The sequence below is a fragment of the Aquarana catesbeiana genome, linkage group LG11 (assembly GCF_042186555.1).
Source record: "Aquarana catesbeiana isolate 2022-GZ linkage group LG11, ASM4218655v1, whole genome shotgun sequence".
Lineage (NCBI taxonomy): Eukaryota > Metazoa > Chordata > Amphibia > Anura > Ranidae > Aquarana > Aquarana catesbeiana.
Genome location: NC_133334.1, coordinates 21,283,072 through 21,307,077, shown reverse-complemented (window position 1 = coordinate 21,307,077; position 24,006 = coordinate 21,283,072). Strand labels below are relative to the sequence as shown.

Sequence of the window (24,006 nt, the reverse complement as noted above, 5' to 3'; positions counted from 1 at the left end):
CAGACGGGATGGACTGCAAATCTGAAGCCTTAAGATATTCCTGAATTCTATCCGCACGTCCATCCTCTGCAGCTCCTGTAGAGGCTGGATCTATATTATACTAAGAGCTATAGAAGCTGTGGTATTCAGCTGCTATTGCTGTGGAATCCACTATATGTATATCGCGTACCTTTAAAGTGTGAAAATGGTGTGACTATTGTTGCTTCTTTAATTGTCTAGCCAGTAACTTCCCACCCTTATTCCCCTGTTCATAGAAACGGTGGGCGAAATACCTACGCTTATTTTGAAATTTCCGATCAAGAATCTGCTTCAGGTCGACCCGCAATTTCTCCAATCTCTGTACATCCCCGGGATTTAAATGGGCCTTATGTTTAATTTCAAGTTTATGGATTTCCTCCAAAAGCTCTACCATTTCCCTCTGTCTCTCTTTTCCAATACGCATACCCATTCCCCTCTGATAATTGCCTTATGGGCCTCCCTTACCACTTGATCGGATACCTCTTCAGTTGTATTAATTTCAAAATATAATGCTAATGCAGGGACTCCGCATTCTGTTTATCATCCAAAATAGATTCATTCAAACGCCATGTTCGTTCCGTACTATCAACAGATGCAGAACAAATCCTTAAACTTATTGGAGCATGGTCTGATATAGTGATCGACTCGATAGTAGATGAGCACACATAATTCATGTAATACTGATCCGCCATCGACAAGTCAATCCTTGAATATGTGTTATGTGTTTTGGAATAGTAACTGAAATCCCTGGCTCGCTCATGCATCACCCTCCAACTGTCTACCAAATGCAGAGAGCGAAGGCGCTGCTTAATATGCCTTAAAGTTCCATGGGACAAAAAGGTTTTCCTCAAAGAGGTATCCAAACTGGGATCCAAAGTAATAATAAAGTCCCCTCCCACAACCAAAAAATCTTCGCTAAACTCCCCCAGAATATCCAAGGTATTCGAAATTTAACAGTATGATTATTGGGGGCATATATAGTACCAAAGGTATAACACTGGCCCTGGATCTTACCCTTAACGAAGAGAAAATGACCCTCAGGGTCTACTCGTATTTCTGTAGGTACCAAGGGGCATGATTTATGGATAGCTATTGTAACTCCTCTAGCCCTTGGAACTGGTGATGGTGCATGGAACCATTGATTATATGGAAAAAGAGGCATACAAGGAGCCGACCCTGTCACGAAGTGCGTCTCCTGCAGAAACACTATCTCTGTCTTCATGTGACGCAGTTCGTGCTAGAGACGGCCCCTCTTACCAGATGAACAAAGCCCTCTCACATTATATGATACAATCTTTATTCTACCTGCCATTATCTCAGTACATATAGTTCCATGGGTCTCTTATTATGTTGTTGCTCTCGGTCGGTATTTGTTCAAACCCTATGTGTTTTCTCCCCTTGGCTGCATCTAATGAGAGGAAAAAAAAACACCCCCACAAACCGCGACAAAAGACTTCCATGACAAATAACATAATATACCACCGTGTGTCGAACACCCCCTAAGGGGTAGATGGGTACGGGCAGGGGGTGTACCACCCATGTCCGGAGTCCCCTCCCCTTCTGCCCCTTGGCAGAAAACAAAGTCCCTTGTCTTGGCACCAACCTATTGGGGGAGAGATTATTAAAAAACATGAACATTTATATTCCTATAACATTATTATTTCACAATACTTCAGCATTTTGCATCAGGGATTCAAACAGTAGAGGAGAGGGGGGAGAGAGAGGAAGAGAGAGAAAGGAAAAAAAAACAAAAAATTAAGGAATCCCCCCCCCCATCCATATCTTTACAATCTACATAATCCCTTCTTCCCATTCTTACTCTAGGCAGTTAACTCCTTTCCTATTGACCTCACCCCCTATTCAGGTATGTCCTTCTAGGGCTAAATTATAATCCTGTCTGTCCAAATGATTTTTCCCTCTGCCTTTAGCAGGCACCTGTTGCCACCGTTCTGGTCATTGTAATGATGACTAATGCCCTGTACACACGACTGGTTTTGCCATCGGAATAAACTCTGAAGGTTTTTCTGATGGAGTTCCGACGGAATTCCGCTCAAGCTGTCTTGCCTACACACGGTCACACCAAATTCCGACCGTCCAGAACGCAGTGACGTACAACACGTACGACAGGTCTAGAAAACGGAATTTCAATATCCAGTAGCCAATAGCTTCCGTCTCGTACTTGCTTCAGAGCATGCGTCGTTTTTGGTGCATCGGAACAGCATACAGACAAGCATGTTCTCTATCTAAGTCCGTCTGAATTTTCGACAGAAAAAGGCCGATGGGGCATACACACGATTGGAGTATACGATGAAAAGCTCCCGTCGGACTCTTTCTGTCGGAAATTCCGCTTGTGTGTACGCGGCATTACAGTTATTCGATCTTCAATCTGGAAAGTCCACGTGAGGTAGCTCCAGCAGTTCTATGAAATGCTGTAGGTCATCTTTAGTTTGAATTGTTTGCTGTTTTCCCATTCCATGTTGCTATAACCTTAAACGATTTTTGACATCACCTGCCCGTAGGGCTTCCAGCAGAGGTTTACTCATTCTTCGTTGCATAAGTGTTCTATGTGATAGATCTGGAAACAAAGCTATTTGTGCAACCTCAAAATCAATCGTGGGTTTATCGCGGACTGCTTTCATAATGGCTTCTTTTACTGGATATCTATCTGTGCATTTTACAAATGACATCTCTTGGTCTCTCTGTATTTTGGGGGGTTGGGAGAAGGACACGGTGCACTCTGTCTATTTCAATCTCATCCGGTACAGATGTCCCCAGAATTGACTGGAATAGACTGATCACTTTTGGAAGCAGTTCAGTGTGTTGTTTTATCTCAGGCAGGCCCCTTATACATATATTCTGCCTACGGTCTCTATTTTCATGATTATCCATCTGATCCAACAGAGAGTTCAACACTTCTTCATGATTTTTTGTCATATCTTGAATATCAACCACTGCCTGTCTAGTTATCCTCCTGAACCATCTCCATTTCTTCCACTCTGTGTCCCGATTGTCCCCTTGTGTTCAGTGCAGGGGAGAGGGGCAGCCAATCGGCTTCTCTCTTCAGTGTACAAATAGAAAATTCTATTGTACACTGAAGCCTATTGGCTACAGGGATTGGCGACCCCTCCCCGCTCTCCACTGAACACAAGGAAATGTTCAGTCGCCGCCGCCAACCCTCCGCTCTGCCCTGTGTGTGACAGTGTCCGACGAGCGCCACTCATGGAAGGACCGGGGCTCGCTGGCTGGGGACAGTGCACTGATGGTCCTGGCTCCCCCCTTGCGATGAGCAGGGACACAGTCACACTGATGGATGGACTGGGGCTCCGCTGGCTGGGGACAGTGCACTGATGGTCTTGGCTCCCCCTTGCACCTCGTCCCCCCATGTCACCACCATACCTGTTTTCCCCCTCCCCCGTGTCACCACCATACCTGCTCCCCCGTGTCACCACCATACCTGTTTCCCCCCTCCCCCCGTGTCACCACCATACCTGCTCCCCCCCCCCCCGTGTCACCACCATACCTGCTTCCCCCCTCTCCCCGTGTCACCACCATACCTGCTTCCCCCCTCTCCCCCGTGTCACCACCATAACCTGCAACCCCCTCCCCCCATATCACCACCATACCTGCAGCCCCCTCCCCCCATATCACCACCATACCTGCAGCCCCCTACCCCCATATCACCACCATACCTGCAGCCCCCTCCCCCATATCACCACCATACCTTCCCCCCTCCCCCATGTCATCACCATACCTGTTCCCCCCATGTCGCCATTCAACCTGCACCCCCTCCCCCCATATCACCACCATACCTGCTGCCCCCTCGCCCCATGTCACCACTATAGCTGCCCCCCTCCCCCATGTCATCACCATACCTGTTCCCCCCCATGTCACCACCAAACCTGCACCCCCTCCCCCATGTCAACACCATGCCTGCACCCGCCTCCCCCCATGACAACACCATGCCTGCATCCCGTTCCCCCCATGCCTGCACACCCTCCCTCAAGTCATCACCATGCCTGCACCCCCTCCCCCAAGTCATCATCATGCCTGTACCCCCTCCGGCCTAGTCACCACCATGCCTGCACCCCTCCGGCCTAGTCACCACCATGCCTGCACCCCCCAGGTCACCATAATGCCTGCACCCCCAAATCACCACCATGCCTCCACCCTTCTCCAAGTCAGCCTGTAGCACCCCAAGTCACCATGCCTCCACCCACACACCTCTCTCCCCTTGTCACCACTCTTGAGGAGATGTAGCTAGACTGCAGCCAACACTCCATCTGCAGACAACACTCCGCTGGGGGAACTGATTTGAGGCACTCCACTGGGGACACCTGATGTAAGAGGCACTCCGCTGGGGACACCTGATGTAAGAGGCACTCAGCTGGGGACACCTGATGTAAGAGGTACTGTACTGGGGACACCTGATGTAAGAGGCACTCCACTGGGGATACCTGATGTAAGCGGTACTGTCCTGGGGACACATGATGTAAGGAGGCACTCCGCTGGGAATGCCTGATGGAAGGAGGCACTCTGCTGGGGCACCTGATGTCAGGACAGACTCTGCTGGGGACACCTGATGTAAGGACGGACTCTGCTGGGGGCCCCTGATGTAAGGACGGACTCTGCTGGGGGAACCTGATGGCATCTGGTGGCAGGCGACGTGGCAGGTGACACGCTCAGTGGTCCCACTGATTCTGCATTATGGTGAGTTGAATGATTTCATTTTATATTACAATGTAATAATAGAAATAATGTGCTTCAATCATCCTGACACCATAACAACCATGTGTCGGGATGATTGAAGCGCCAACACCAGGTGTTTGGAGTATCTTTATCTGCTGGTTGTTAAACTCTGAAACACACATTGCTATTGTGGTGTAGGATCTGGGCCTGCTGTCCCTCCATCCCTCTCCCTCTAACCCCCTTCCCCCTTTCCTTCTCCATCCCTCATTCATCTCAGACTCTAACCAAACCCCATTGAGCCACGCCCATGTAAGCCACGCCCACAATTTCACGTAAACCACTGTAACCTCTAGCTCACTGATTAGTTGCTAGAGGTTACAGCACATGATTTCTGCTTGTTGATTGGTTGCTAGAGATTACTGTGGATATGACCTCAGGGGGACATGATATACATATCAATGCCGTCAGCCGCTGTTATTTACATATGAATGCCGCCGCTATTTACTTATTGGTGTGTGTGTAATTGCTGCCTCCACTCTGACTAAATACCGAAGTAGGGTCAAAAATGAATAGGGTGTTTAAAAGGTGGATGTGGCGCTGCTTTAAATAATACGTGTCTTATTAAAAAACGTGTATATAAAACTTCACTGATAAATCCATATTCAGATAAACATAATTAGTACATTAAGTGAACAGTGACTCCAAAAGGGTGTAATTAATGTAAATAGCATATAAAGTGACTGGTGCTCCTGTTTATGAAATCTTTATCTGATTAGAAATACATATACAGTGACAATGGTTAAACGCCCTGATTGGCAGCACTGATTGACAGCACTGATGGGCACTGATTGGCAACACTGGTGAGCACTGATTGGCAGCACTGATGGGCAGTGATAGGCAGCACTGGTGGGCACTGATTGGCAGTACTGGTGGGCAGTGATTGGCAGCATTGGTGGGCAGTGATAGGCAGCACTGGTGGGCACTGATTGGCAGCACTCGTGGGCACTGATTGGCAGCACTGATGGGCAGTGATAGGCAGCACTGGTGGGCACTGATTGGCAGCACTGATGGGCACTGATAGACAGCACTGGTGGGCAGTGATAGGCAGCACTGGTGAGCACTGATTGGCAGCACTGATGGGCAGTGATAGGCAGCACTGGTGGGCACTGATTGGCAGCACGGATGGGCAGTGATAGGCAGCACTGGTGGGCACTGATTGGCAGCACGGATGGGCAGTGATAGGCAGCACTGGTGGGCACTGGGCACTGATAGGCAGCACTGGTGGGCACTGATTTGCATCACTGATGGGCACTGATAGACAGCACTGGTGGGCACTGATTGGCAGCACTGATGGGCACTGATGGGCAGTGATAGGCAGCACTGGTGAGCACTGATTGTCAGCACTGGTGGGCAGTGATAGGCAGCACTGGTGGGCACTGAATGGCCGCACAATCATTCAAAGTGTGAATAAGTTGAATATTGGCCTGGGCAGTAAGGGGGTGACAGTGTCCGGCAGACAAGTAGTGTTGGGATTACTTCACCCCAAATGTCAGGTGTGTGTGGAATGTTTATTACCCCAGTACACCCTCCCTGCACCTCCCCCTCCCTCCTCTTCTCCAACATCTATTTCCAGTCAGAGCAGTTTTCCCGCCCACTCTGCGTCTGCGCCTCAGCAGACAAGAATGTGTCAGGTCGCCGAATCTGACGAAACACCGGACACACCCCCCTTGCCTCGTCTCGCTCCCATTGGTCCTTCCGCGTTGAGTGACAGGGCGGAGTGAGCGGGTGGGACTTGGAGAGCGCTCCGCCAATCAGATGAGCGCTGTACCTGGTAACCAGGAAGTGTGTGCTCGTGGTGACACAGGGAAGCGGCTGGAGACGGAGCGGGGTCACCATGAGCTCCCCGGTAAGTGGCCAGCGGATTATTGTTTTTTTTTTTTTCAACTCAGGCCTCGCCCCAATAGGCAGGATTTAGGGATGAGGGAGCCCCACATGAGAGAGGGGGGAGGGGAGCTCTGTGCTACACCTGGACTGGTGACCCCCCCTCTAAAATATTCTGCATGGCTGTGCTGGGACTTGTAGTCCTTCTGCTCAGGATGGGCTTAAAGGAGAACTCTTCCTCCCTTTATATTTAAAGTGGAACTCAATCCATTACTGTAATTGTACTGTCCCCCCCCCCCCCCCCTCTACATTGTACAGAGCTGTGTAAAGTGTTGGTGCGATATAAATCCTGTATAATAATAATGATTACAGCCAATGGATGCCGCCATCTTGGCCTCTATCTGATCTGCAGTTGCCACGGTGATGCACATGTGATCAGTAATGACACCAGCCATTGGATGGCTTGATGGTTCGGTTGTGAGCACAAGCAACTGTGACCATCATCATCCATGTCGTGGTGGTCACTTCTACTTTATTGTCTTCTCTCTCTGTGTCCTCAGTGTAAGCATCCCCATGGGCACCAACATGGGCACCACCACCAACATGGAGGACAACCAGACCAGGAGATGGCCAACCCGCCGGTGCTGGAGGACTACAGCAACTGGGATATTGTCAAAGCCACACAGTGAGTAATGGAACCACCCGGGGGAGGGGGGGGGGGGACTTATAGTGGTGTACAAGGCTCACTCTGCTTCCCCCCCCCCCCCCCAAATCTCTTTCTCTAATCTTCCTCTCTTTTCTCTTTCACTCTTTTCTCTTCCTCCCCCCCCCCCCCCCCTCATGTTTTCTCTTGGTCGCTCTCTCACTTGCACGCTCTCCATTTTGCTCGATGTCCCGCTCTCTTTCTTACTCTAAGAAAAAGGAAATAAGGTGACCGGGTTGTGTTGACCGTAAGTCTCACTGGTTCAATCAGGTGATGGGAGTACCGGCTCATCCAAATTTGGGTGGAGTTCGCACTCTCTCTTCCTCACACTCTGTTGCTTGCTTTTACCCCCTGTTGCTCGCTCACGCTGTTGCTCGCTCACGCTCTTGCCCCCTGTTGCTCGCTCACGCTCTTGCCCCCTGTTGCTCGCTCACGCTCTTGCCCCCTGTTGCTCGCTTACGCTCTTGCCCGCTGTTGCTCGCTGACACACTCTTGCCCCCCTGTTGCTCGCTCACACTCTTGCCCCCCTGTTGCTCGCTCACACTCTTGCCCCCTGTTGCTCGCTCACACTCTTGCCCCCTGTTGCTCGCTCACACTCTTGCCCCCTGTTCCCTATTTCTCTCTCTTCCTAATCCTCTCTCTGGCCTACACTTTCCCCTCTTCATCTTTCTCCTCTTCCCCTTCCTCTCACCAGGCTTCCACTCTCCTGCTCTCTCCTCCTCTGTCCATCTCCCTCTACTTCCCTTCATCATTCTATCTTTCTCTCCATCTCTGTTTATTTTATTCTTTTGCTTTCGCTTTTTTTTTCTCTCCATCTTCCTTCCCTTTTTTTTTTTTTTAATCCTTTTATTGTTAATGTTTTCCTCTCCTATTCTGCTTCTTTGTTCCTCCGCATTCTTTATTTGTATATGTCGGATAATTTCAGAACTCTTATTCCCCAGCATTCAGCAGAGTGTTTATTATACCAATGTGTACACACTGCTGTTTATTTTACAGCGATGATTCAGATTGCCCTTTGTCAGTCTGTCTCATAATTCCACCATACCGGAGTGAACAGAAGGTGTGCGACATGCAGACACCATACACAGGACACTCATAATTCCTCCATACAGGAGTGAGGAGAAGGAGGGCGACATGCAGACACCATACACAGGACACTCATAATTCCTCCATACAGGAGTGAGGAGAAGGAGGGCGACATGCAGACACCATACACAGGACACTCATAATTCCTCCATACCAGGGAGAGGAGAAGGAGTGCGACATGCAGACACCATACACAGGACACTCATAATTCCTCCATACAGGAGTGAACAGAAGGTGTGCGACATGCAGACACCATACACAGGACACTCATAATTCCTCCATACAGGAGTGAGGAGAAGGAGGACAACATGCAGACACCATACACAGGACACTCATAATTCCTCCATACCGGAGTGAGGAGAAGGAGGGCGACATGCAGACACCATACACAGGACACTCATAATTCCTCCATACCGGAGTGAGGAGAAGGAGTGCGACATGCAGACACCATACACAGGACACTCATAATTCCTCCATACAGGAGTGAGGAGAAGGAGTGAAACATGCAGACACCATACACAGGACACTCATAATTCCTCCATAACGGAGTGAGGAGAAGGAGGACAACATGCAGACACCATACACAGGACACTCATAATTCCTCCATACCGGAGTGAGGAGAAGGAGGACAACATGCAGACACCATACACAGGACACTCATAATTCCTCCATACAGGAGTGAGGAGAAGGAGGACAACATGCAGACACCATACACAGGACACTCATAATTCCTCCATACCGGAGTGAGGAGAAGGAGGACAACATGCAGACACCATACACAGGACACTCATAATTCCTCCATACAGGAGTGAGGAGAAGGAGGTCAACATGCAGACACCATACACAGGACACTCATAATTCCTCCATACCGGAGTGAGGAGAAGGAGGGCGACATGCAGACACCATACACAGGACACTCATAATTCCTCCATACCAGAGTGAGGAGAAGGAGGGCGACATGCAGACACCATACACAGGACACTCATAATTCCTCCATACCGGAGTGAGGAGAAGGAGGACAACATGCAGACACCATACACAGGACACTCATAATTCCTCCATACAGGAGTGAGGAGAAGGAGGTCAACATGCAGACACCATACACAGGACACTCATAATTCCTCCATACAGGAGTGAGGAGAAGGAGGGCGACATGCAGACACCATACACAGGACACTCATAATTCCTCCATACCAGAGTGAGGAGAAGGAGGGCGACATGCAGACACCATACACAGGACACTCATAATTCCTCCATAACGGAGTGAGGAGAAGGAGGACAACATGCAGACACCATACACAGGACACTCATAATTCCTCCATACCGGAGTGAGGAGAAGGAGGACAACATGCAGACACCATACACAGGACACTCATAATTCCTCCATACCAGAGTGAGGAGAAGGAGTGCGACATGCAGACACCATACACAGGACACTCATAATTCCTCCATAACGGAGTGAGGAGAAGGAGGACAACATGCAGACACCATACACAGGACACTCATAATTCCTCCATACCCGAGTGAGGAGAAGGAGGACAACATGCAGACACCATACACAGGACACTCATAATTCCTCCATACCAGAGTGAGGAGAAGGAGGGCGACATGCAGACACCATACACAGGACACTCATAATTCCTCCATAACGGAGTGAGGAGAAGGAGGACAACATGCAGACACCATACACAGGACACTCATAATTCCTCCATACCGGAGTGAGGAGAAGGAGGACAACATGCAGACACCATACACAGGACACTCATAATTCCTCCATACCAGAGTGAGGAGAAGGAGGACAACATGCAGACACCATACACAGGACACTCATAATTCCTCCATACCAGAGTGAGGAGAAGGAGTGCGACATGCAGACACCATACACAGGACACTCATAATTCCTCCATACCGGAGTGAACAGAAGGTGTGCGACATGCAGACACCATACACAGGACACTCATAATTCCTCCATAACGGAGTGAGGAGAAGGAGTGCGACATGCAGACACCATACACAGGACACTCATAATTCCTCCATACCAGAGTGAGGAGAAGGAGGGCGACATGCAGACACCATACACAGGACACTCATAATTCCTCCATACCAGGGAGAGGAGAAGGAGTGCGACATGCAGACACCATACACAGGACACTCATAATTCCTCCATAACGGAGTGAGGAGAAGGAGGACAACATGCAGACACCATACACAGGACACTCATAATTCCTCCATACCGGAGTGAGGAGAAGGAGGACATCATGCAGACACCATACACAGGACACTCATAATTCCTCCATACCAGAGTGAGGAGAAGGAGTGCGACATGCAGACACCATACACAGGACACTCATAATTCCTCCATACCGGAGTGAACAGAAGGTGTGCGACATGCAGACACCATACACAGGACACTCATAATTCCTCCATAACGGAGTGAGGAGAAGGAGTGCGACATGCAGACACCATACACAGGACACTCGTGAATAGGGTGTTTAAAAAGTGAATGTGCCGCTGCTTCAAATAATGCATGTCTTCTATAGAACTATACAGAAAATTCCATATTCAAATAAACTGGTCACTCCCTAAGGTTGAATCAGGCGGGAGGCTCCAGGGGGTGAACCATCAGTGAGTTTAGAAGGTGGTGGGACACGTTGGCTTTTCTTTCGTGGACACAGAATCTGGTCTATTCACAGAAGAAGGATCTAGTTCATAACAGAGATTCAGGGAGTTTGAAGCCAGTGGCAAAAGTGCTATGCCATTTCATAATTGACTAGGTGACACCTTAACATTTGATCAGGTCTCTCGTATCTGTATTAAATGTATTAAACATTTGTTCTTCTAGGCACGGCCTGTTTGATCGCTGTAGAGAACTAGTAGAGGCTGGCTACGACGTCCGGCAACCAGACAATGAAAATGTCACTCTCCTTCACTGGGCGGCCATTAACAACAGGCTGGAGCTCGCCAAGTAAGTACTCGAGCAAGAAAAACTTCCCCCACTTTTTTTTTTTCTTGTTTTGTTTTTTTTTTTTTTTTTTTTAAGAATATAAATACCGTATATACTCGAGTATAAGCCGACCCGAATATAAGCCGAGGCACCTAATTTTACCACAAAAAACTGGGAAAAACGTATTGACTCGAGTATAAGCCTAGGGTGAGAAATGCGCAGCTACTGTAACTGGAAAAGAGGGTCAACAATGCCCATTTGCTGCCTCACTGTGCCCATTTGCAGCCATAGGTCCCCCGAACTTCAAACTCGGTAGTTAAAGCGGAGCTCCGCCGAAATTTTTTTTTTTAAAAAGTCAGCAGCTACAAATACTGCAGCTGCTGACTTTTAAAACATTAACACTTACCTGTCCAGGGCGCCCGCGATGTCGGCACCTGAGGCCGAACCGTCTCTCCGTCCTCGGGTGCTGCCACCTCCATCTTCGGGAAGGGAATCAGGAAGTGAAGCCGTGCGGCTTCACTTCCCGGTTCCCTACTGCGCATGCGCGAGTCGCGCAGCGCAATACGGCTGGTCCCTGCTGTCTCTGGGACCCGTGTGTTTCCCAGCAGACAGCGGGGGGGGGGGGGGGGAACAGGATGTGGCGTAAATAACCGCAGATTCTGCGGCTATCTACGCCGGAAGTGGGTACAGATACCTGTAATATACCCCCTGAAAGGTGCCAACTGTGACACCGGAGGGGGGAAGGAATCTGATGAGTGGAAGTTCCACTTTTGGGTGGAACTCCACTTTAAGGGTTCCTAGATGCCCCCTAGCTGCAGCCAAGATTTGGGGTCTCTGGACCCAAAGGGTCCCGAAATGACATTGCTGCAGATGGACACAGTTGACCGACTTTGGGGCCCTGTATCAACCCTGCCACTTGGTGCTAGGAACCCCAAATTTGGTGTGCAAACCCAGTGGAACTAGCACTACAACAAAGCTGGGGTTCCTAGCACCAAGTGGGCCCTGAGATACGGGGCCCCAAAGTCGGTTCGGAAAATGTCATTCTCTGCTGCAGAAAAGTGCTTGACGCGAGTATAAGCCGAGGGGGGCATTTTCAGCACAAAAAAATGTGCTGAACAACTTGGCTTATACTTGAGTATATACGGTATATATTATTATTATTATTATTATTATTATTATTATTTATATTTTTTAAGTCTTCTTTTTATTGACTAATATGCAAAAACATATTAGTACTGCATCAAACACGCTCAACATAAGCATAAAGAATTACAGTGTTTGGCACATAAATACACAAGGAGTACATGTTCACAGTGGTATATTCCTGAATGTCCAGTTCTAATAAAAAGCAATTGCCTACAAGTACAAAGTAATTTTGATTTAGTTATTACATTGTTCCCAGTACAAGATCCTATTTCCCCATTCTCACGCACGTTAAGCATAGAGAAGAAGTTGCTCACAGACTAGAAATGGTAATGCCCCGTACACACGGTCGGACTTTGTTCGGACATTCCGACAACAAAATCCTAGGATTTTTTCCGACGGATGTTGGCTCAAACTTGTCTTGCATACACACGGTCACACAAAGTTGGCGAAAAATCCGATCATTCTGAACGCGGTGACGTAAAACACGTATGTCGGGACTATAAACGGGGCAGTGGCCAATAGCTTTCATCTCTTTATTTATTCTGAGCATGCGTGGCACTTTGTCCGTCGGATTTGTGTACACACGATCGGAATTTCCAACAACAGATTTTGTTGTCGGAAAATTTTATAGCCTGCTCTCAAACTTTGTGTGTCGGAAAATCCGATGGAAAATGTGTGATGGAGCCTACACACAGTCGGAATTTCCGACAACAAGGCCCTATCACACATTTTCCGTCGGAAAATCTGACCGTGTGTACGGGGCATAAGAGTGGAGGAGCACCAGATGTTCCACACTTTACCATATTTGCTGGGACAACCCCTATGCTCCAAAAATAATTTTTTTATATGGCAGTATCTGATTCACCATCTGAATCCATTGACAGCTAGATGGTGGAGCAGACTGATTCCACTAAGAGCAATAGCCCTTCGAGCCAAGAATAGTGTTTTATTTTTTTGTTTGTTTTTTTAATCAAGATTTTTAGTACAAATTAAAAGGGGTAGAGGCCCTGGGATGCTTCTATATTTTCTTTACAAGAATATACAATGAACTTTTAGGGCCGGTCCAGTGAAATGACTGGTCTCAGGTGATTCAAAGAGATGAAACAAATCCTCCTACATACAGTGCCTTGCAACAGTATTCACCCCCCTTGGCTTTTTACCTATTTTGTTACATTACAGCCTTTAGTTCAATGATTTTTTTTAATCTGAGTTATATGTGATGGATCAGAACACAATAGTCTAAGTTGGTGAAGTAAAATTAGAAAAATATATACATAAAACTATTTTTCAAAAATAAAAAAACTGATAATTTTCATGTGCCTATGTATTCACCTCCTTTGGTATGAACTCCATAAAAAGCTCTTGTGCAACCAATGACCTTCAGAAGTCACATAATTAGTGAAATGATGTCTACCTGTGTGCAATCTAAGTGTCACATGACCTGTCATTACATATACACACCTTTTTGAAAGGCCCCAGAGGCTGCAACACCTAAGCAAGAGGCACCACTAACCAAACACTGCCATGAAGACCAAGGAACTCTCCAAACAAGTAAGGGACAATGTTGTTGGGAAGTGCAAGTCAGGGTTAGGTTATAAAAAAATATCCAAATCTTTGATGATCCCTAGGAGCACCATCAAATCTATCATAACCAAATGGAAAGAACATGGCACAACAGCAAACCTGCAGCAAAACCGGCACGCACCAAAACGCAAGGAGGGTATTAATCAGAGAGGCAGCACAGAGACCTAAGATAACCCAGGAGGAGCTGCAGAGTTCCACAGCAGAGACTTGAGTATCTGTACATAGGACCACAATAAGCCGTACGCTCCATAGAGTTGGGCTTTATGGCAGAGTGGCCAGAAGAAAGACATTACAAAATGGCACGTTTTGAACACATCACTTCGTAAGAGGCATTTCAAGGTCCGGGAGTGGCCTAGCCAGTCTCCAGATCTCAACCCCATAGAAAACCTTTGGAGGGAGTTGAAAGTCCGTGTTGCCCAGCGACAGCCCCAAAACATCACTGCTCTAGAGGAGATCTGTATAGAGGAATGGGCCAACAACAGTGTGTGACAACCTTGTGAAGACTTACAGAAAACGTTTGAGCTCTGTCATTGCCAACAAAGGATATATAACAAAGTATTGAGATGAACTTTTGATATTGACTCACCAAGTACTTATTTTCCACCATAATTTGCAAATAAATTCTTTCAAAAATCAGACAATGTGATTGTCTGGATTTGTTTCCACATTTTGTCTCTCATAGTTGAGGTATACCTATGATGACAATTACAGGCCTCTCTCATCTTTTTAAGTGGGAGAACTTTCACAATTGGTGGCTGACTAAATCCTTTTTTGCCCCACTGTACCTATTTTCAGCCTGCTCCAGTCCGGTCACATGATCCAGCTCCCTGTGGCAGTCAGCGACAGCTGGATGGGAAAGAAGGGAACCCCCCCACAACAGATGTGCCTATGGGTGGCGTTATGCTTAGCCTAGAATTCTACTTTAATGGGACATTTAGCCGACCTAAGAGAAGATCATTTTTAGGGTTAGCAGCTTCCTCTCTTTCTGCTTGCTGTGTTACTTATCAGACTTCCAAGGCAGGTTTGAATCTGATGGCTTTGAAAAACCTCATAGTGCTGATACTTCCATATGTCGGACTTTCTGTATGTGAGAGAGTGGGAGTGTTTGAGATTCCTCTACTATATTACAAACAGGTAAGCTAAAGGGGTTCCCAGATAACCAAGGTGCTGACATGGACTGGTGCACTCCAGCATTGCCTGGGTGAGAACTGGAAGACCCGGCATTTCCCTGTATACATCAGAAGGGTTCATTGTATCTTTGCCATATTTTACTGGGTTGGGCATTCTCTGTAAAAAAAAAAAAAAAATGCTAAATAACACAATGCTTGTCTTTCATTCACAGGTATTTTATCTCCAGGGGGGCTGTTGTGGATCAGCTGGGAGGAACGTTGAATTCAACTGCTCTGCACTGGGCTGTCAGGTAGGGAATTGTTCTCTGACCACCTTATCAACTGTCACAATATATGAGGATATTCCCCTATGGAAACTGGTAAAGTCGTTCTAAAACCTAAGGCCCCTTTCACACTAGGGCAGTGGGGGCGTCGGCGGTAAAACAGCGCTATTTTTAGCGCTGTTTTACCGTCGTTTTTGTGGCTGTATTCGGCCGCTAGCGGTGCGGTTTTAACCCCCGCTGGCGGGCGAAAAAGGGTTAAAACCGCTCGTACAGCGCGGCTATAGCCGCGGTATTGCTGCGGTATAGCCGCGCTGTCCCATTGATTTCAATGGGCAGGAGCGGTTTAGGAGCGGTGAACACACCGCTCCTTCACCGCTCCAAAGATGCAGCTTGCAGGACTTTTTTTACCGTCCTGCCAGCGCACCGCTTCAGTGTGAAAGCCCTCGGGCTTTCACACTGAACAAACAGTGGAGGCTGTTTAGGGGCGGTTTGCAGGCGGTATTTTTAGCGCAATAACGCCTGTAAACCGCCCCAGTGTGAAAGGGGCCTAAACGTTATTTACCTTAAAGCATTCCTTGCATTAAGCTAAAAAATTTTCCAGTGCCTGTAGTCTCCCCCCCACCCCCCAGATCCAGCACTGTGCCTGTCTGTAATGGTTCTCCCCACTCTCGCAGGCTTTGCTAAAACAGTGGGTGTGGCCAAGCCGCGCTGTCTGTGACTATGGGGACGCAGGCAGCGCGGCTCAGGATAGAGCCCACAGGTGTGCTGTTATAAGAAGCGGCTTCCTATGGTGGCACACTGAGAAGAGAAGGAGCCAGGAGTGCTGGTGGAGGACCCCAGAAGAGGTTTAGGGCTCTTGCACATGATACTCCGGTTTGAGCATCTACTTTTTCAGACTTTTTTTTTTTTTTTTTTATGTATGTATTTTCACACATATGCTTTAACGCAAATTTGCATGCATGTGCAAAAACGTATTCTCACGTTTTTGTTCTGCACAATATGTAAATGGGAATTTCTGCACAATCGCACACATTTGTGCACATAAGGCGTAAATTGCTGACCAAAAATGCAGATTTTTTTTTTTTTCTGAAGAATGCACAGCTTTTGTTTATGTGCCCGTGTGCATAGGCTGCACATGGGCGCATAAGAAAAAATGGGCTGTATTTTAGCTCACTAAAAAAAAAAAAAAAAAAAGCTGTACTGAGCTTTTTCAAGCTCCAGTGTGCAAGAGGCCTTAGGGCCGCTCTGTGCAATTTTGTTGCACAGAGCAGGTACTGTATGTATGACATGTTTGTAAAGGTGTGTTTTTTTTTTTTTTTTTTTTTTTTTTTTTTTTTTAAACATGTGATACATACAGTACCCGCTCTGTGCAACAGAATTGCACAGAGCGGCCCTAAGGCCTCTTGCACACTGGAGCTTGAAAAAGCTCTGTACAGCTTTTTTTTTTTTTTTTTATGACACCTGTAACAAGTCCTCTCCTGTGTTGAAACCAATTGCTCTCAATTCCCTGCAATATATAACCATTTAAAGCTGCAGCAATGCTCTTAAAGTATATGTGAACCTTCACCTTGGGATACAAACCATTCAGTTTAAAATAGAATGCAAGGCAAATCATTTCTGTGTAAATACCTTTTTTTTACAAGTGATCACATGATCTCTGTTTGCAGCTGCATTGGGGCTCGTTCACGAATGCTTTGGTCTCTGAAGAGAGCATTTGAGAGGCAGAGAGGAGGTATTAACTCCTTGTTCACCAAACTACCGTAACACAATTCACATGGTTCTGGGGGACTGCATGTTCACTTGAATGGGTCGTGATTGGCGAGCACTACACCTGCCAAAAGTGGCAAGGACTATAATTCCTGCCGTGGCATGTGTACGCCCCTGGCCGCTGTATCTGCAGCCTAAGGGCCGGTCTAAAATGCAGCGGCATAAATATACTGTGACCAAATGGGCAAGGGGGCATGTCAGCAGGAGGCAGAGAAACAGCAGAACACTGATCTTCCCAGTGAAGAACTATGCAGGGGAATGTGTCCGCAAGGGGCAGAGAAACAGTAGTACACTGATCTTCCCAGTGAAGAGCTATGCAGGGGAATGTGTCAGCAGGAGGCAAAGAAACCACAGTACACTGATCTCCCCAGTGAAGAGCTATGCAGGGAAATATGTCAGTAGGAGGCAGAGAAATAGCAGAACACTGATCTTCCCAGTGAAGAGCTATGAAGGGGAATATGTCAGCAAGAGGCAGAGAAACAGCAGTACACTGATCTTCCCAGTGAAGAGCTATGCAGGAGAATGTGTCAGCAGGAGGCAGAGAAACAGCAGGACAGTGATCTTCCCAGTGAAGAACTATGCAGGGGAATGTGTCCGCAAGGGGCAGAGAAACAGTAGTACATTGATCTTCCCAGTGAAGAGCTATGCAGGGGAATGTGTCAGCAGGAGGCAAAGAAACCACAGTACACTGATCTCCCCAGTGAAGAGCTATGCAGGGAAATATGTCAGTAGGAGGCAGAGAAATAGCAGAACACTGATCTTCCCAGTGAAGAGCTATGCAGGGGAATGTGTCAGCAGGAGGCAGAGAAACAGCAGCACGGTGATTATCATAGTGAAAAGCTTCACTGCTGGGGGGTAGGGGGGTTGGAGTGTGTGTTTCAGCAGGGGGGAAAGAAACAAACTGACCACACAGTGATGGATGTGCTTCCTGTTTGCAACAGGAAATCAGAGGGACTGGCAGGATCACCAGATATTTCACACAAAGGAAGCAATACAAAGAGAAAAGGATGCACCGACCTTGTGCATTACCAAAGATAACATTTATTTATAAAATATAACAAGAATTATACTCACAAACGAGCTTTAAAACAAGGCTTATAAATGCTCCAGCAATTACGGGCAGTATCTCTAGACACCTGCAACCTGGACCAGATATTTGGAGGAACCAGATGGCATCACAAACAGCTTATGTGTTAAGAGGGAGAACCCTCTTCTTCAGAGTCACCATTGCTGTGGCTCTGAAGAAGAGGGTCCCCCCCCCCCCCCCCCCCCCCCGTAACGCGTTTGGTTCCTCCAAATATCTGGTCCTGGTTTCAGGCGTCTAGAGATACTGCCCGTAATTGCTGGAGCATTTATAAGCCTTGTTTTAAAGCTTGTTTGTGAGTATAATTCTTGTTATATTTCATAAATAAATGTTATCGTTGGTAATGCACAAGGTCGGTGCGCCCTCCTTTTCCCTTTGTATGTCTCAGTTCTAAGGATACCCATTGTTCTGAGGAGGGCAGCAAGACCTGCGACGTTCCATATACTTTTGTAAAAGGGTTGGCTACACCACCTACTCTGTTGACCAAGCTCCCGAGCGCAGGAGATTGTATTGAGCGATAAAAAGAGAACAGGAGATTTTTAATACAAGTACATGGTAATAGAGACACATATTAGGAATATGAAATCTTGGAATAACATACACTTTAAGCTTCATTTCCTGTATAGAAGACTTTAATCATCATCAATCTTCTTTCCTCCTCCCTCCTCATTGGCTGAGACAGCAGCGGGAGCCCATTGTCAATCACAACCAGTGAGCCAACGAGGAGAGAGCGGGGAGCGGGGCAGAGCCACGGCTCGATGGGTCTTATAGACGCATAGAGCAGCAGCTCGGGTGCGAGCATGCAGCAGTGCCCCCATGGCAAGCGGCTTTCTCTGGGGGGGCATTGCTTGAGGGGGAGGAGCAAGGAGCGCCGGCAGGGGGGGACCCGAAAAGAGGATCGGAGATGAGCACAAAACTACTGTACAGAGCAGGTAAGTATAACATGTTTGTTATTTAATGAGAAACAAAACAAAGCTTTAATATCATTTTAATCGCTTGCCGACCAACTGCCGCGGTTGTACTGCGGCAACATGGCTCGGCTGTGCAAATCGCCGTCATGTTACATCGCTTCCTGATTTGGCCACTAGAGGTGCCCACGGAGCTGATGAGAGTGCCTGGCGGTCGCGATCACCGCCGGGCTTCCGTGATCGTTCGGGGCACACTGAGAACTGGGATCTGTGTGTGCAAACACACAGTTTCCGGTTCTCTGAGGGAAGAAGAGACTGATCGTCTGTTCATACAGAGTATGAACAGCGATCTGTCATCTCTCCTACACAGTCCCCTCCCCCCTTCAGTTAGCACACACAGTAGGGAACACAGTTAACCCCTTGATTGCCCCCTAGTGTTAACCCCTTTTCTGCCAGAGACATTTTTACAGTAATCAATGGATTTTTAGAGCACTGATCGCTGTATAAATGTCGCTGGTCCCAAAAATGTGTCAAAATTGTCCGACGTGTCTGCCATAATGTCGCAGTCCTGATGATAAAGTTCGCAGATCGCCGCCATTACTAGTAAAAAAAAAAAATTAATAATAAAAATGCCATAAATCTATCCCCTATTTTGTAAACGCTATAACTTTTGCGCAAACCAATCAATATATGTTTTATTTAAATTTTTTTTTTTTTTTTTTACCAAAAATATGTAGAAGAATACATATCAGCCTAAACTGAGGGAAAAAAATATTTTTTTTATATATTTTTTGGGGATATTTATTATAGCAAAAAGTTAAAAATATTGCGTTTTTTTTTTTTTTTTTTTTTTTTTTTTTTTTTTTTATAGCAAAAAAAATAAAAACCACAGTGGTGTTCAAATACCACCAAAAGGAAGCTCTATTTATGGGAAAAAAAGGCCATCAATTTTGTTTGGGTGCAACGTCGCACGACCGCGCAATTGTCAGTTAGAGCGACGCAGTGCCGGATCGCAAAAAGTACTCTGGTCAGGAAGGGGGTAAAATCTTCTGGGGCTGAAGCGGTTAAGCAAGCCATAGATGATGTTTACTTTCCTGCAACCATGCAGGGAAGGCAATCGTTAGATTTTCCCCAATCTATGGCCGGTGTTCTGCCGAAAAAGTTCCTCTCGGCGGATAAGGACCCCCCTCCTACTGCGCAAGCGCTGCGCCTGCGCAGTAGGAGCCGGCGGAAATAGCCGAAGGCGAATAGAAGAGAAATCAGCTGTACACGGCGCCTGTAAGAGGGCCCCTCGCGGGCTCGCTTTGCTCGCCACGCTTCGGGCACGGCCTCACTTCGCTCGGCACTTTTTTTTATTCCCCCTTTAGGTCCACTTGGATGGTGGGGCTTCAGCCTGGACCCAGGGCGCAGGCGCCGTGTACAGCTAATTAAAGATTTTCAGGTTCGGCTATTTTTGGCGGCTCCTAGTCATTCGTACTGTACAAGCGCTGCGCCTGCGCAGTACAAGGGGGACCTTATCCACCGGGGGAACTTTCTCGGCAAGACACCGGCTTTACAGAGCACATATTGTTGACCAGACCAGATCTTTACTGGGATAAAGGGAAGGTTTGCTCTCCACCCCCCCCCCCCCCCCCCCCTTTTTTTTTTTTTTTTTTTTTTTTTTTTTTAGCTCCGGTCTCTGTAATTAGCAAGCCCCCAAGGCAGGGCTGGACAGATTCCATAATCTATTATTGTAACTGTTTGTCACAAGTCTAATTAAAGCAACCCTGTAATCTTTTAAATACGTTTTTTTTAACAAACATTTTAAAAGCGATCAGCTTGAGGTGAATTTTATCAATGTGTTAATTGTTTAAAATCCTTGTCAGGCCACATCTTGAATATTTAAGGGCGGTTTTAGGTCCTACTACAGTAGGAAGTGGCCAGTATAATCCACAAACCTGGAAGTATGTTTGAATGAAATAGTATTGGCCAATCTCTCATTGGGTAGATCCACCTCCCATTCATTTCCTGTTTATGACACAACTGGAAATAATGAAAACATTTGAAATGGCCTCTCCAAACAACAGAAATAATAGGTAAATGAAAACCATTTAAAAGTAGTACCATCATCCAAACATATGTTGAAGATTTTTTTGGGTGAGCACCTGGCTGGGGACCAGGCTCCCAACCCCTTTATATTCAACAACAGGAAATAAGAAATCCCCCTAAGTGGTTAGTTCACCTTTACCAAAAACTGCCTGTGCAGGTAAAGCCAGCCATGTGTGGATCGAAAATTCCGCCAGTTCAGCAGGGACTGCTCAAAATCCGATCCATGTATGGGCAGGCTGATTGTACCCAAATCTATCCATTGACCAACTTGGGTAGAAACAGCCTATCGGATTTTTTTTATATACAATTTTTCTGCCAGCGGCTATAGCTGCTAGCAGTTATCATTGTGTTATGCCAGTTGAGAATGCTCCCCTCTGACAGAATACAATAGCACAGCTGGAGGTGTCCCCCCCCCCCCCCCCCCATCAACACTGACTGTGTTGATAGAGAAATCGAGCGATTTTTTCTTTCCTTCCACTCCTTCAAAGGTTGCACGACTTTGGATGGGTGTGACTCGCTGTCCCTCTGCAGTCGGATCCACTGTTGCATGTAAAACATTCAGGTGTGACCACAGTTATGCATGAACTACTTTGAAGTCGCTGCATCTTTAAGTTGCACCTATATGAATATTTATTATTGTAAAACATGGGGTACGACTTCTCTTGAGACTTTGATGTCAAAAGTGGTACGACAAGTCACAGGTGTGACTCCAGTCACACTTGTACAACTCCCAAAGTCGGGTGTCTTTGGAGTGCAACTTTGATGCAACTTTGGATGGGTGCAACTTGGATGTGACTTGTTGTCCCTCCTGCAAAGCCGAACCCTCTGTTGCACTACTGTTGCATGAAAATTGTACCTGAATGTTTTTTACATGCAGCTTTTTGAGGGTTAAGGCTCTATTCACGCTTGTGCGACTTGTCATGCAATGTTGGACTTTAAAGTTGCATGACAAGTCGTACCCCATGTTTTGCAATGATAACCATTCATTTATGTACGACTTAAAGTTGCAACGACTTCAAGTAGTTTATGTTCTACTGTGGTCCGACTTTCATGCAACTTGAGAGCCAGATTTCAATGCTAACCTTCAAAAGTTGCATGAAAGTCGTACCCAAGGCTCCATTCACACTTGTGCGACTCCAAAGTCAAGCAACTTTGGAGTGCAACCTTGACGCAAGTGTGGATGGGTTCAACTTGGATACGACTTTGGCTTTGACCAATGATAATGGACAACTGTTGCACAACTGTTGCATGTATAATATTCAGGTGAGACTTTTGAGGATTTACATTGCAGTCTATGGTACACAAGTCGCATGAAAGTTGCACCAAAGTAGCGCAGAAACATTTCTAAAGTCGCTGCGACTTTAAGTTGCACATATTTGAACTGTTGCCATTGAAAAACATGGGGTGCAACTTGTCATGCAACTTTAGTGTCCAAAGTCACATGACAAGTTGCACAAGTGTGAGTGGTGCCTCAGTGTTATATATAGTGCAACAGTTGTCCATTATCATTGGTCAAAGTCGTATCCAAGTCGCACCCTGTCAAAGTTTGGCAACTTTGGAGTCGTACAATGTGTGAATGGAGCCTAAGCATAGAAGTTTATGCCCCTCAAGTTGCACGAACGTCAGAACCGAAGTAGGGCAGGAACTACTTTTTGAAGTTGCTGTGTCTTTAACCACTTCAGTACTGGTCACATTCACTCCCTTCCTGCCCCGGCCAATTGGCAGCTTTCAGCCCTCTCACACTTTGAATAACAGTTGCACAGTCATGCAACACTGTACCCAAACTACATTTTTATCATTATTATGAGACAGAGCTTTCTTTTGGTGGTATTTAATCCCCACTGGGTTTTTTTTTTATCTTTTGCTAAGCAAAAGAAAAAAGGCCAAAAATTTGGGGGGAAGAAAAAAAGTTTTTATTATTATTATTATTATACAGGATTTATATAGCGCCAACAGTTTACGCAGCACTTTACAATATAAAGCGCTACATAGTTACATAGTAGGTGAGGTTTAAAAACACAAGTCCATCCTATGTGTGTGATTATATGTCACTATTACATTGTATATCCCTGTATGTTGCGGTCATTCAGGTGCTTATCTAATAGTTTTTTGAAACTATCGATGCTTCCCCGCTGAGACCACCGCCTGTGGAAGGGAATTCCACATCCTTGCCGCTCTTACAGTAAAGAACCCTCTACGTAGTTTAAGGTTAAACCTCTTTTCTTCTAATTTTAATGAGTGGCCACGAGTCTTTTTAAACTCTCTTCTGCGAAAAAGTTTTATCCCTATTGTGGGGTCACCAGTACGGTATTTGTGTATTTAAATCATATCCCCTCTCAAGCGTCTCTTCTCCAGAGAGAATAAGTTCAGTGCTCACAACCTTTCCTCATAACTAATATCCTCCAGACCCTTTATTAGCTTTGTTGCCCTTCTTTGTACTCGCTCCATTTCCAGTACATCCTTCCTGAGGACTGGTGACCAGAACTGGACAGCATACTCCAGGTGCGGCTGGACCAGAGTCTTGTAGAGCTAGAGCGGGAGATTTATCGTTTTATCATTAGTTTCTGCTACAAAATTTTGTAAATAAGTAATTTTTTTCTCCTTCACTGATGTGCGCTGATGAGGTTGCACTGATATGCACTGATAGGCGGCACTGACAGGCAACCTTTAGATAATCGGCACTAATGGGTGGCACTGATGAGTGGGCACTGGCAGGCA

At 46.6% G+C, this 24,006-nt stretch overlaps 1 protein-coding gene across 1 annotated transcript in view; it reads left to right on the top strand.

Annotated features, from left to right (window-relative positions):
• Positions 1-6,463: 6,463 nt before the first annotated feature.
• The window catches only part of ZDHHC13 (zDHHC palmitoyltransferase 13), a 50,974-nt gene continuing 33,431 nt past the window's right edge, over positions 6,464-24,006 (top strand). Inside the window, exons 1-4 of the mRNA XM_073604045.1 lie at positions 6,464-6,610; positions 7,146-7,270; positions 11,217-11,339; positions 15,391-15,468. Coding sequence (XP_073460146.1) covers positions 6,599-6,610; positions 7,146-7,270; positions 11,217-11,339; positions 15,391-15,468 — 338 coding nt within the window. The 5' untranslated portion in view covers positions 6,464-6,598. The remainder of the gene's footprint in view (positions 6,611-7,145; positions 7,271-11,216; positions 11,340-15,390; positions 15,469-24,006) is intronic.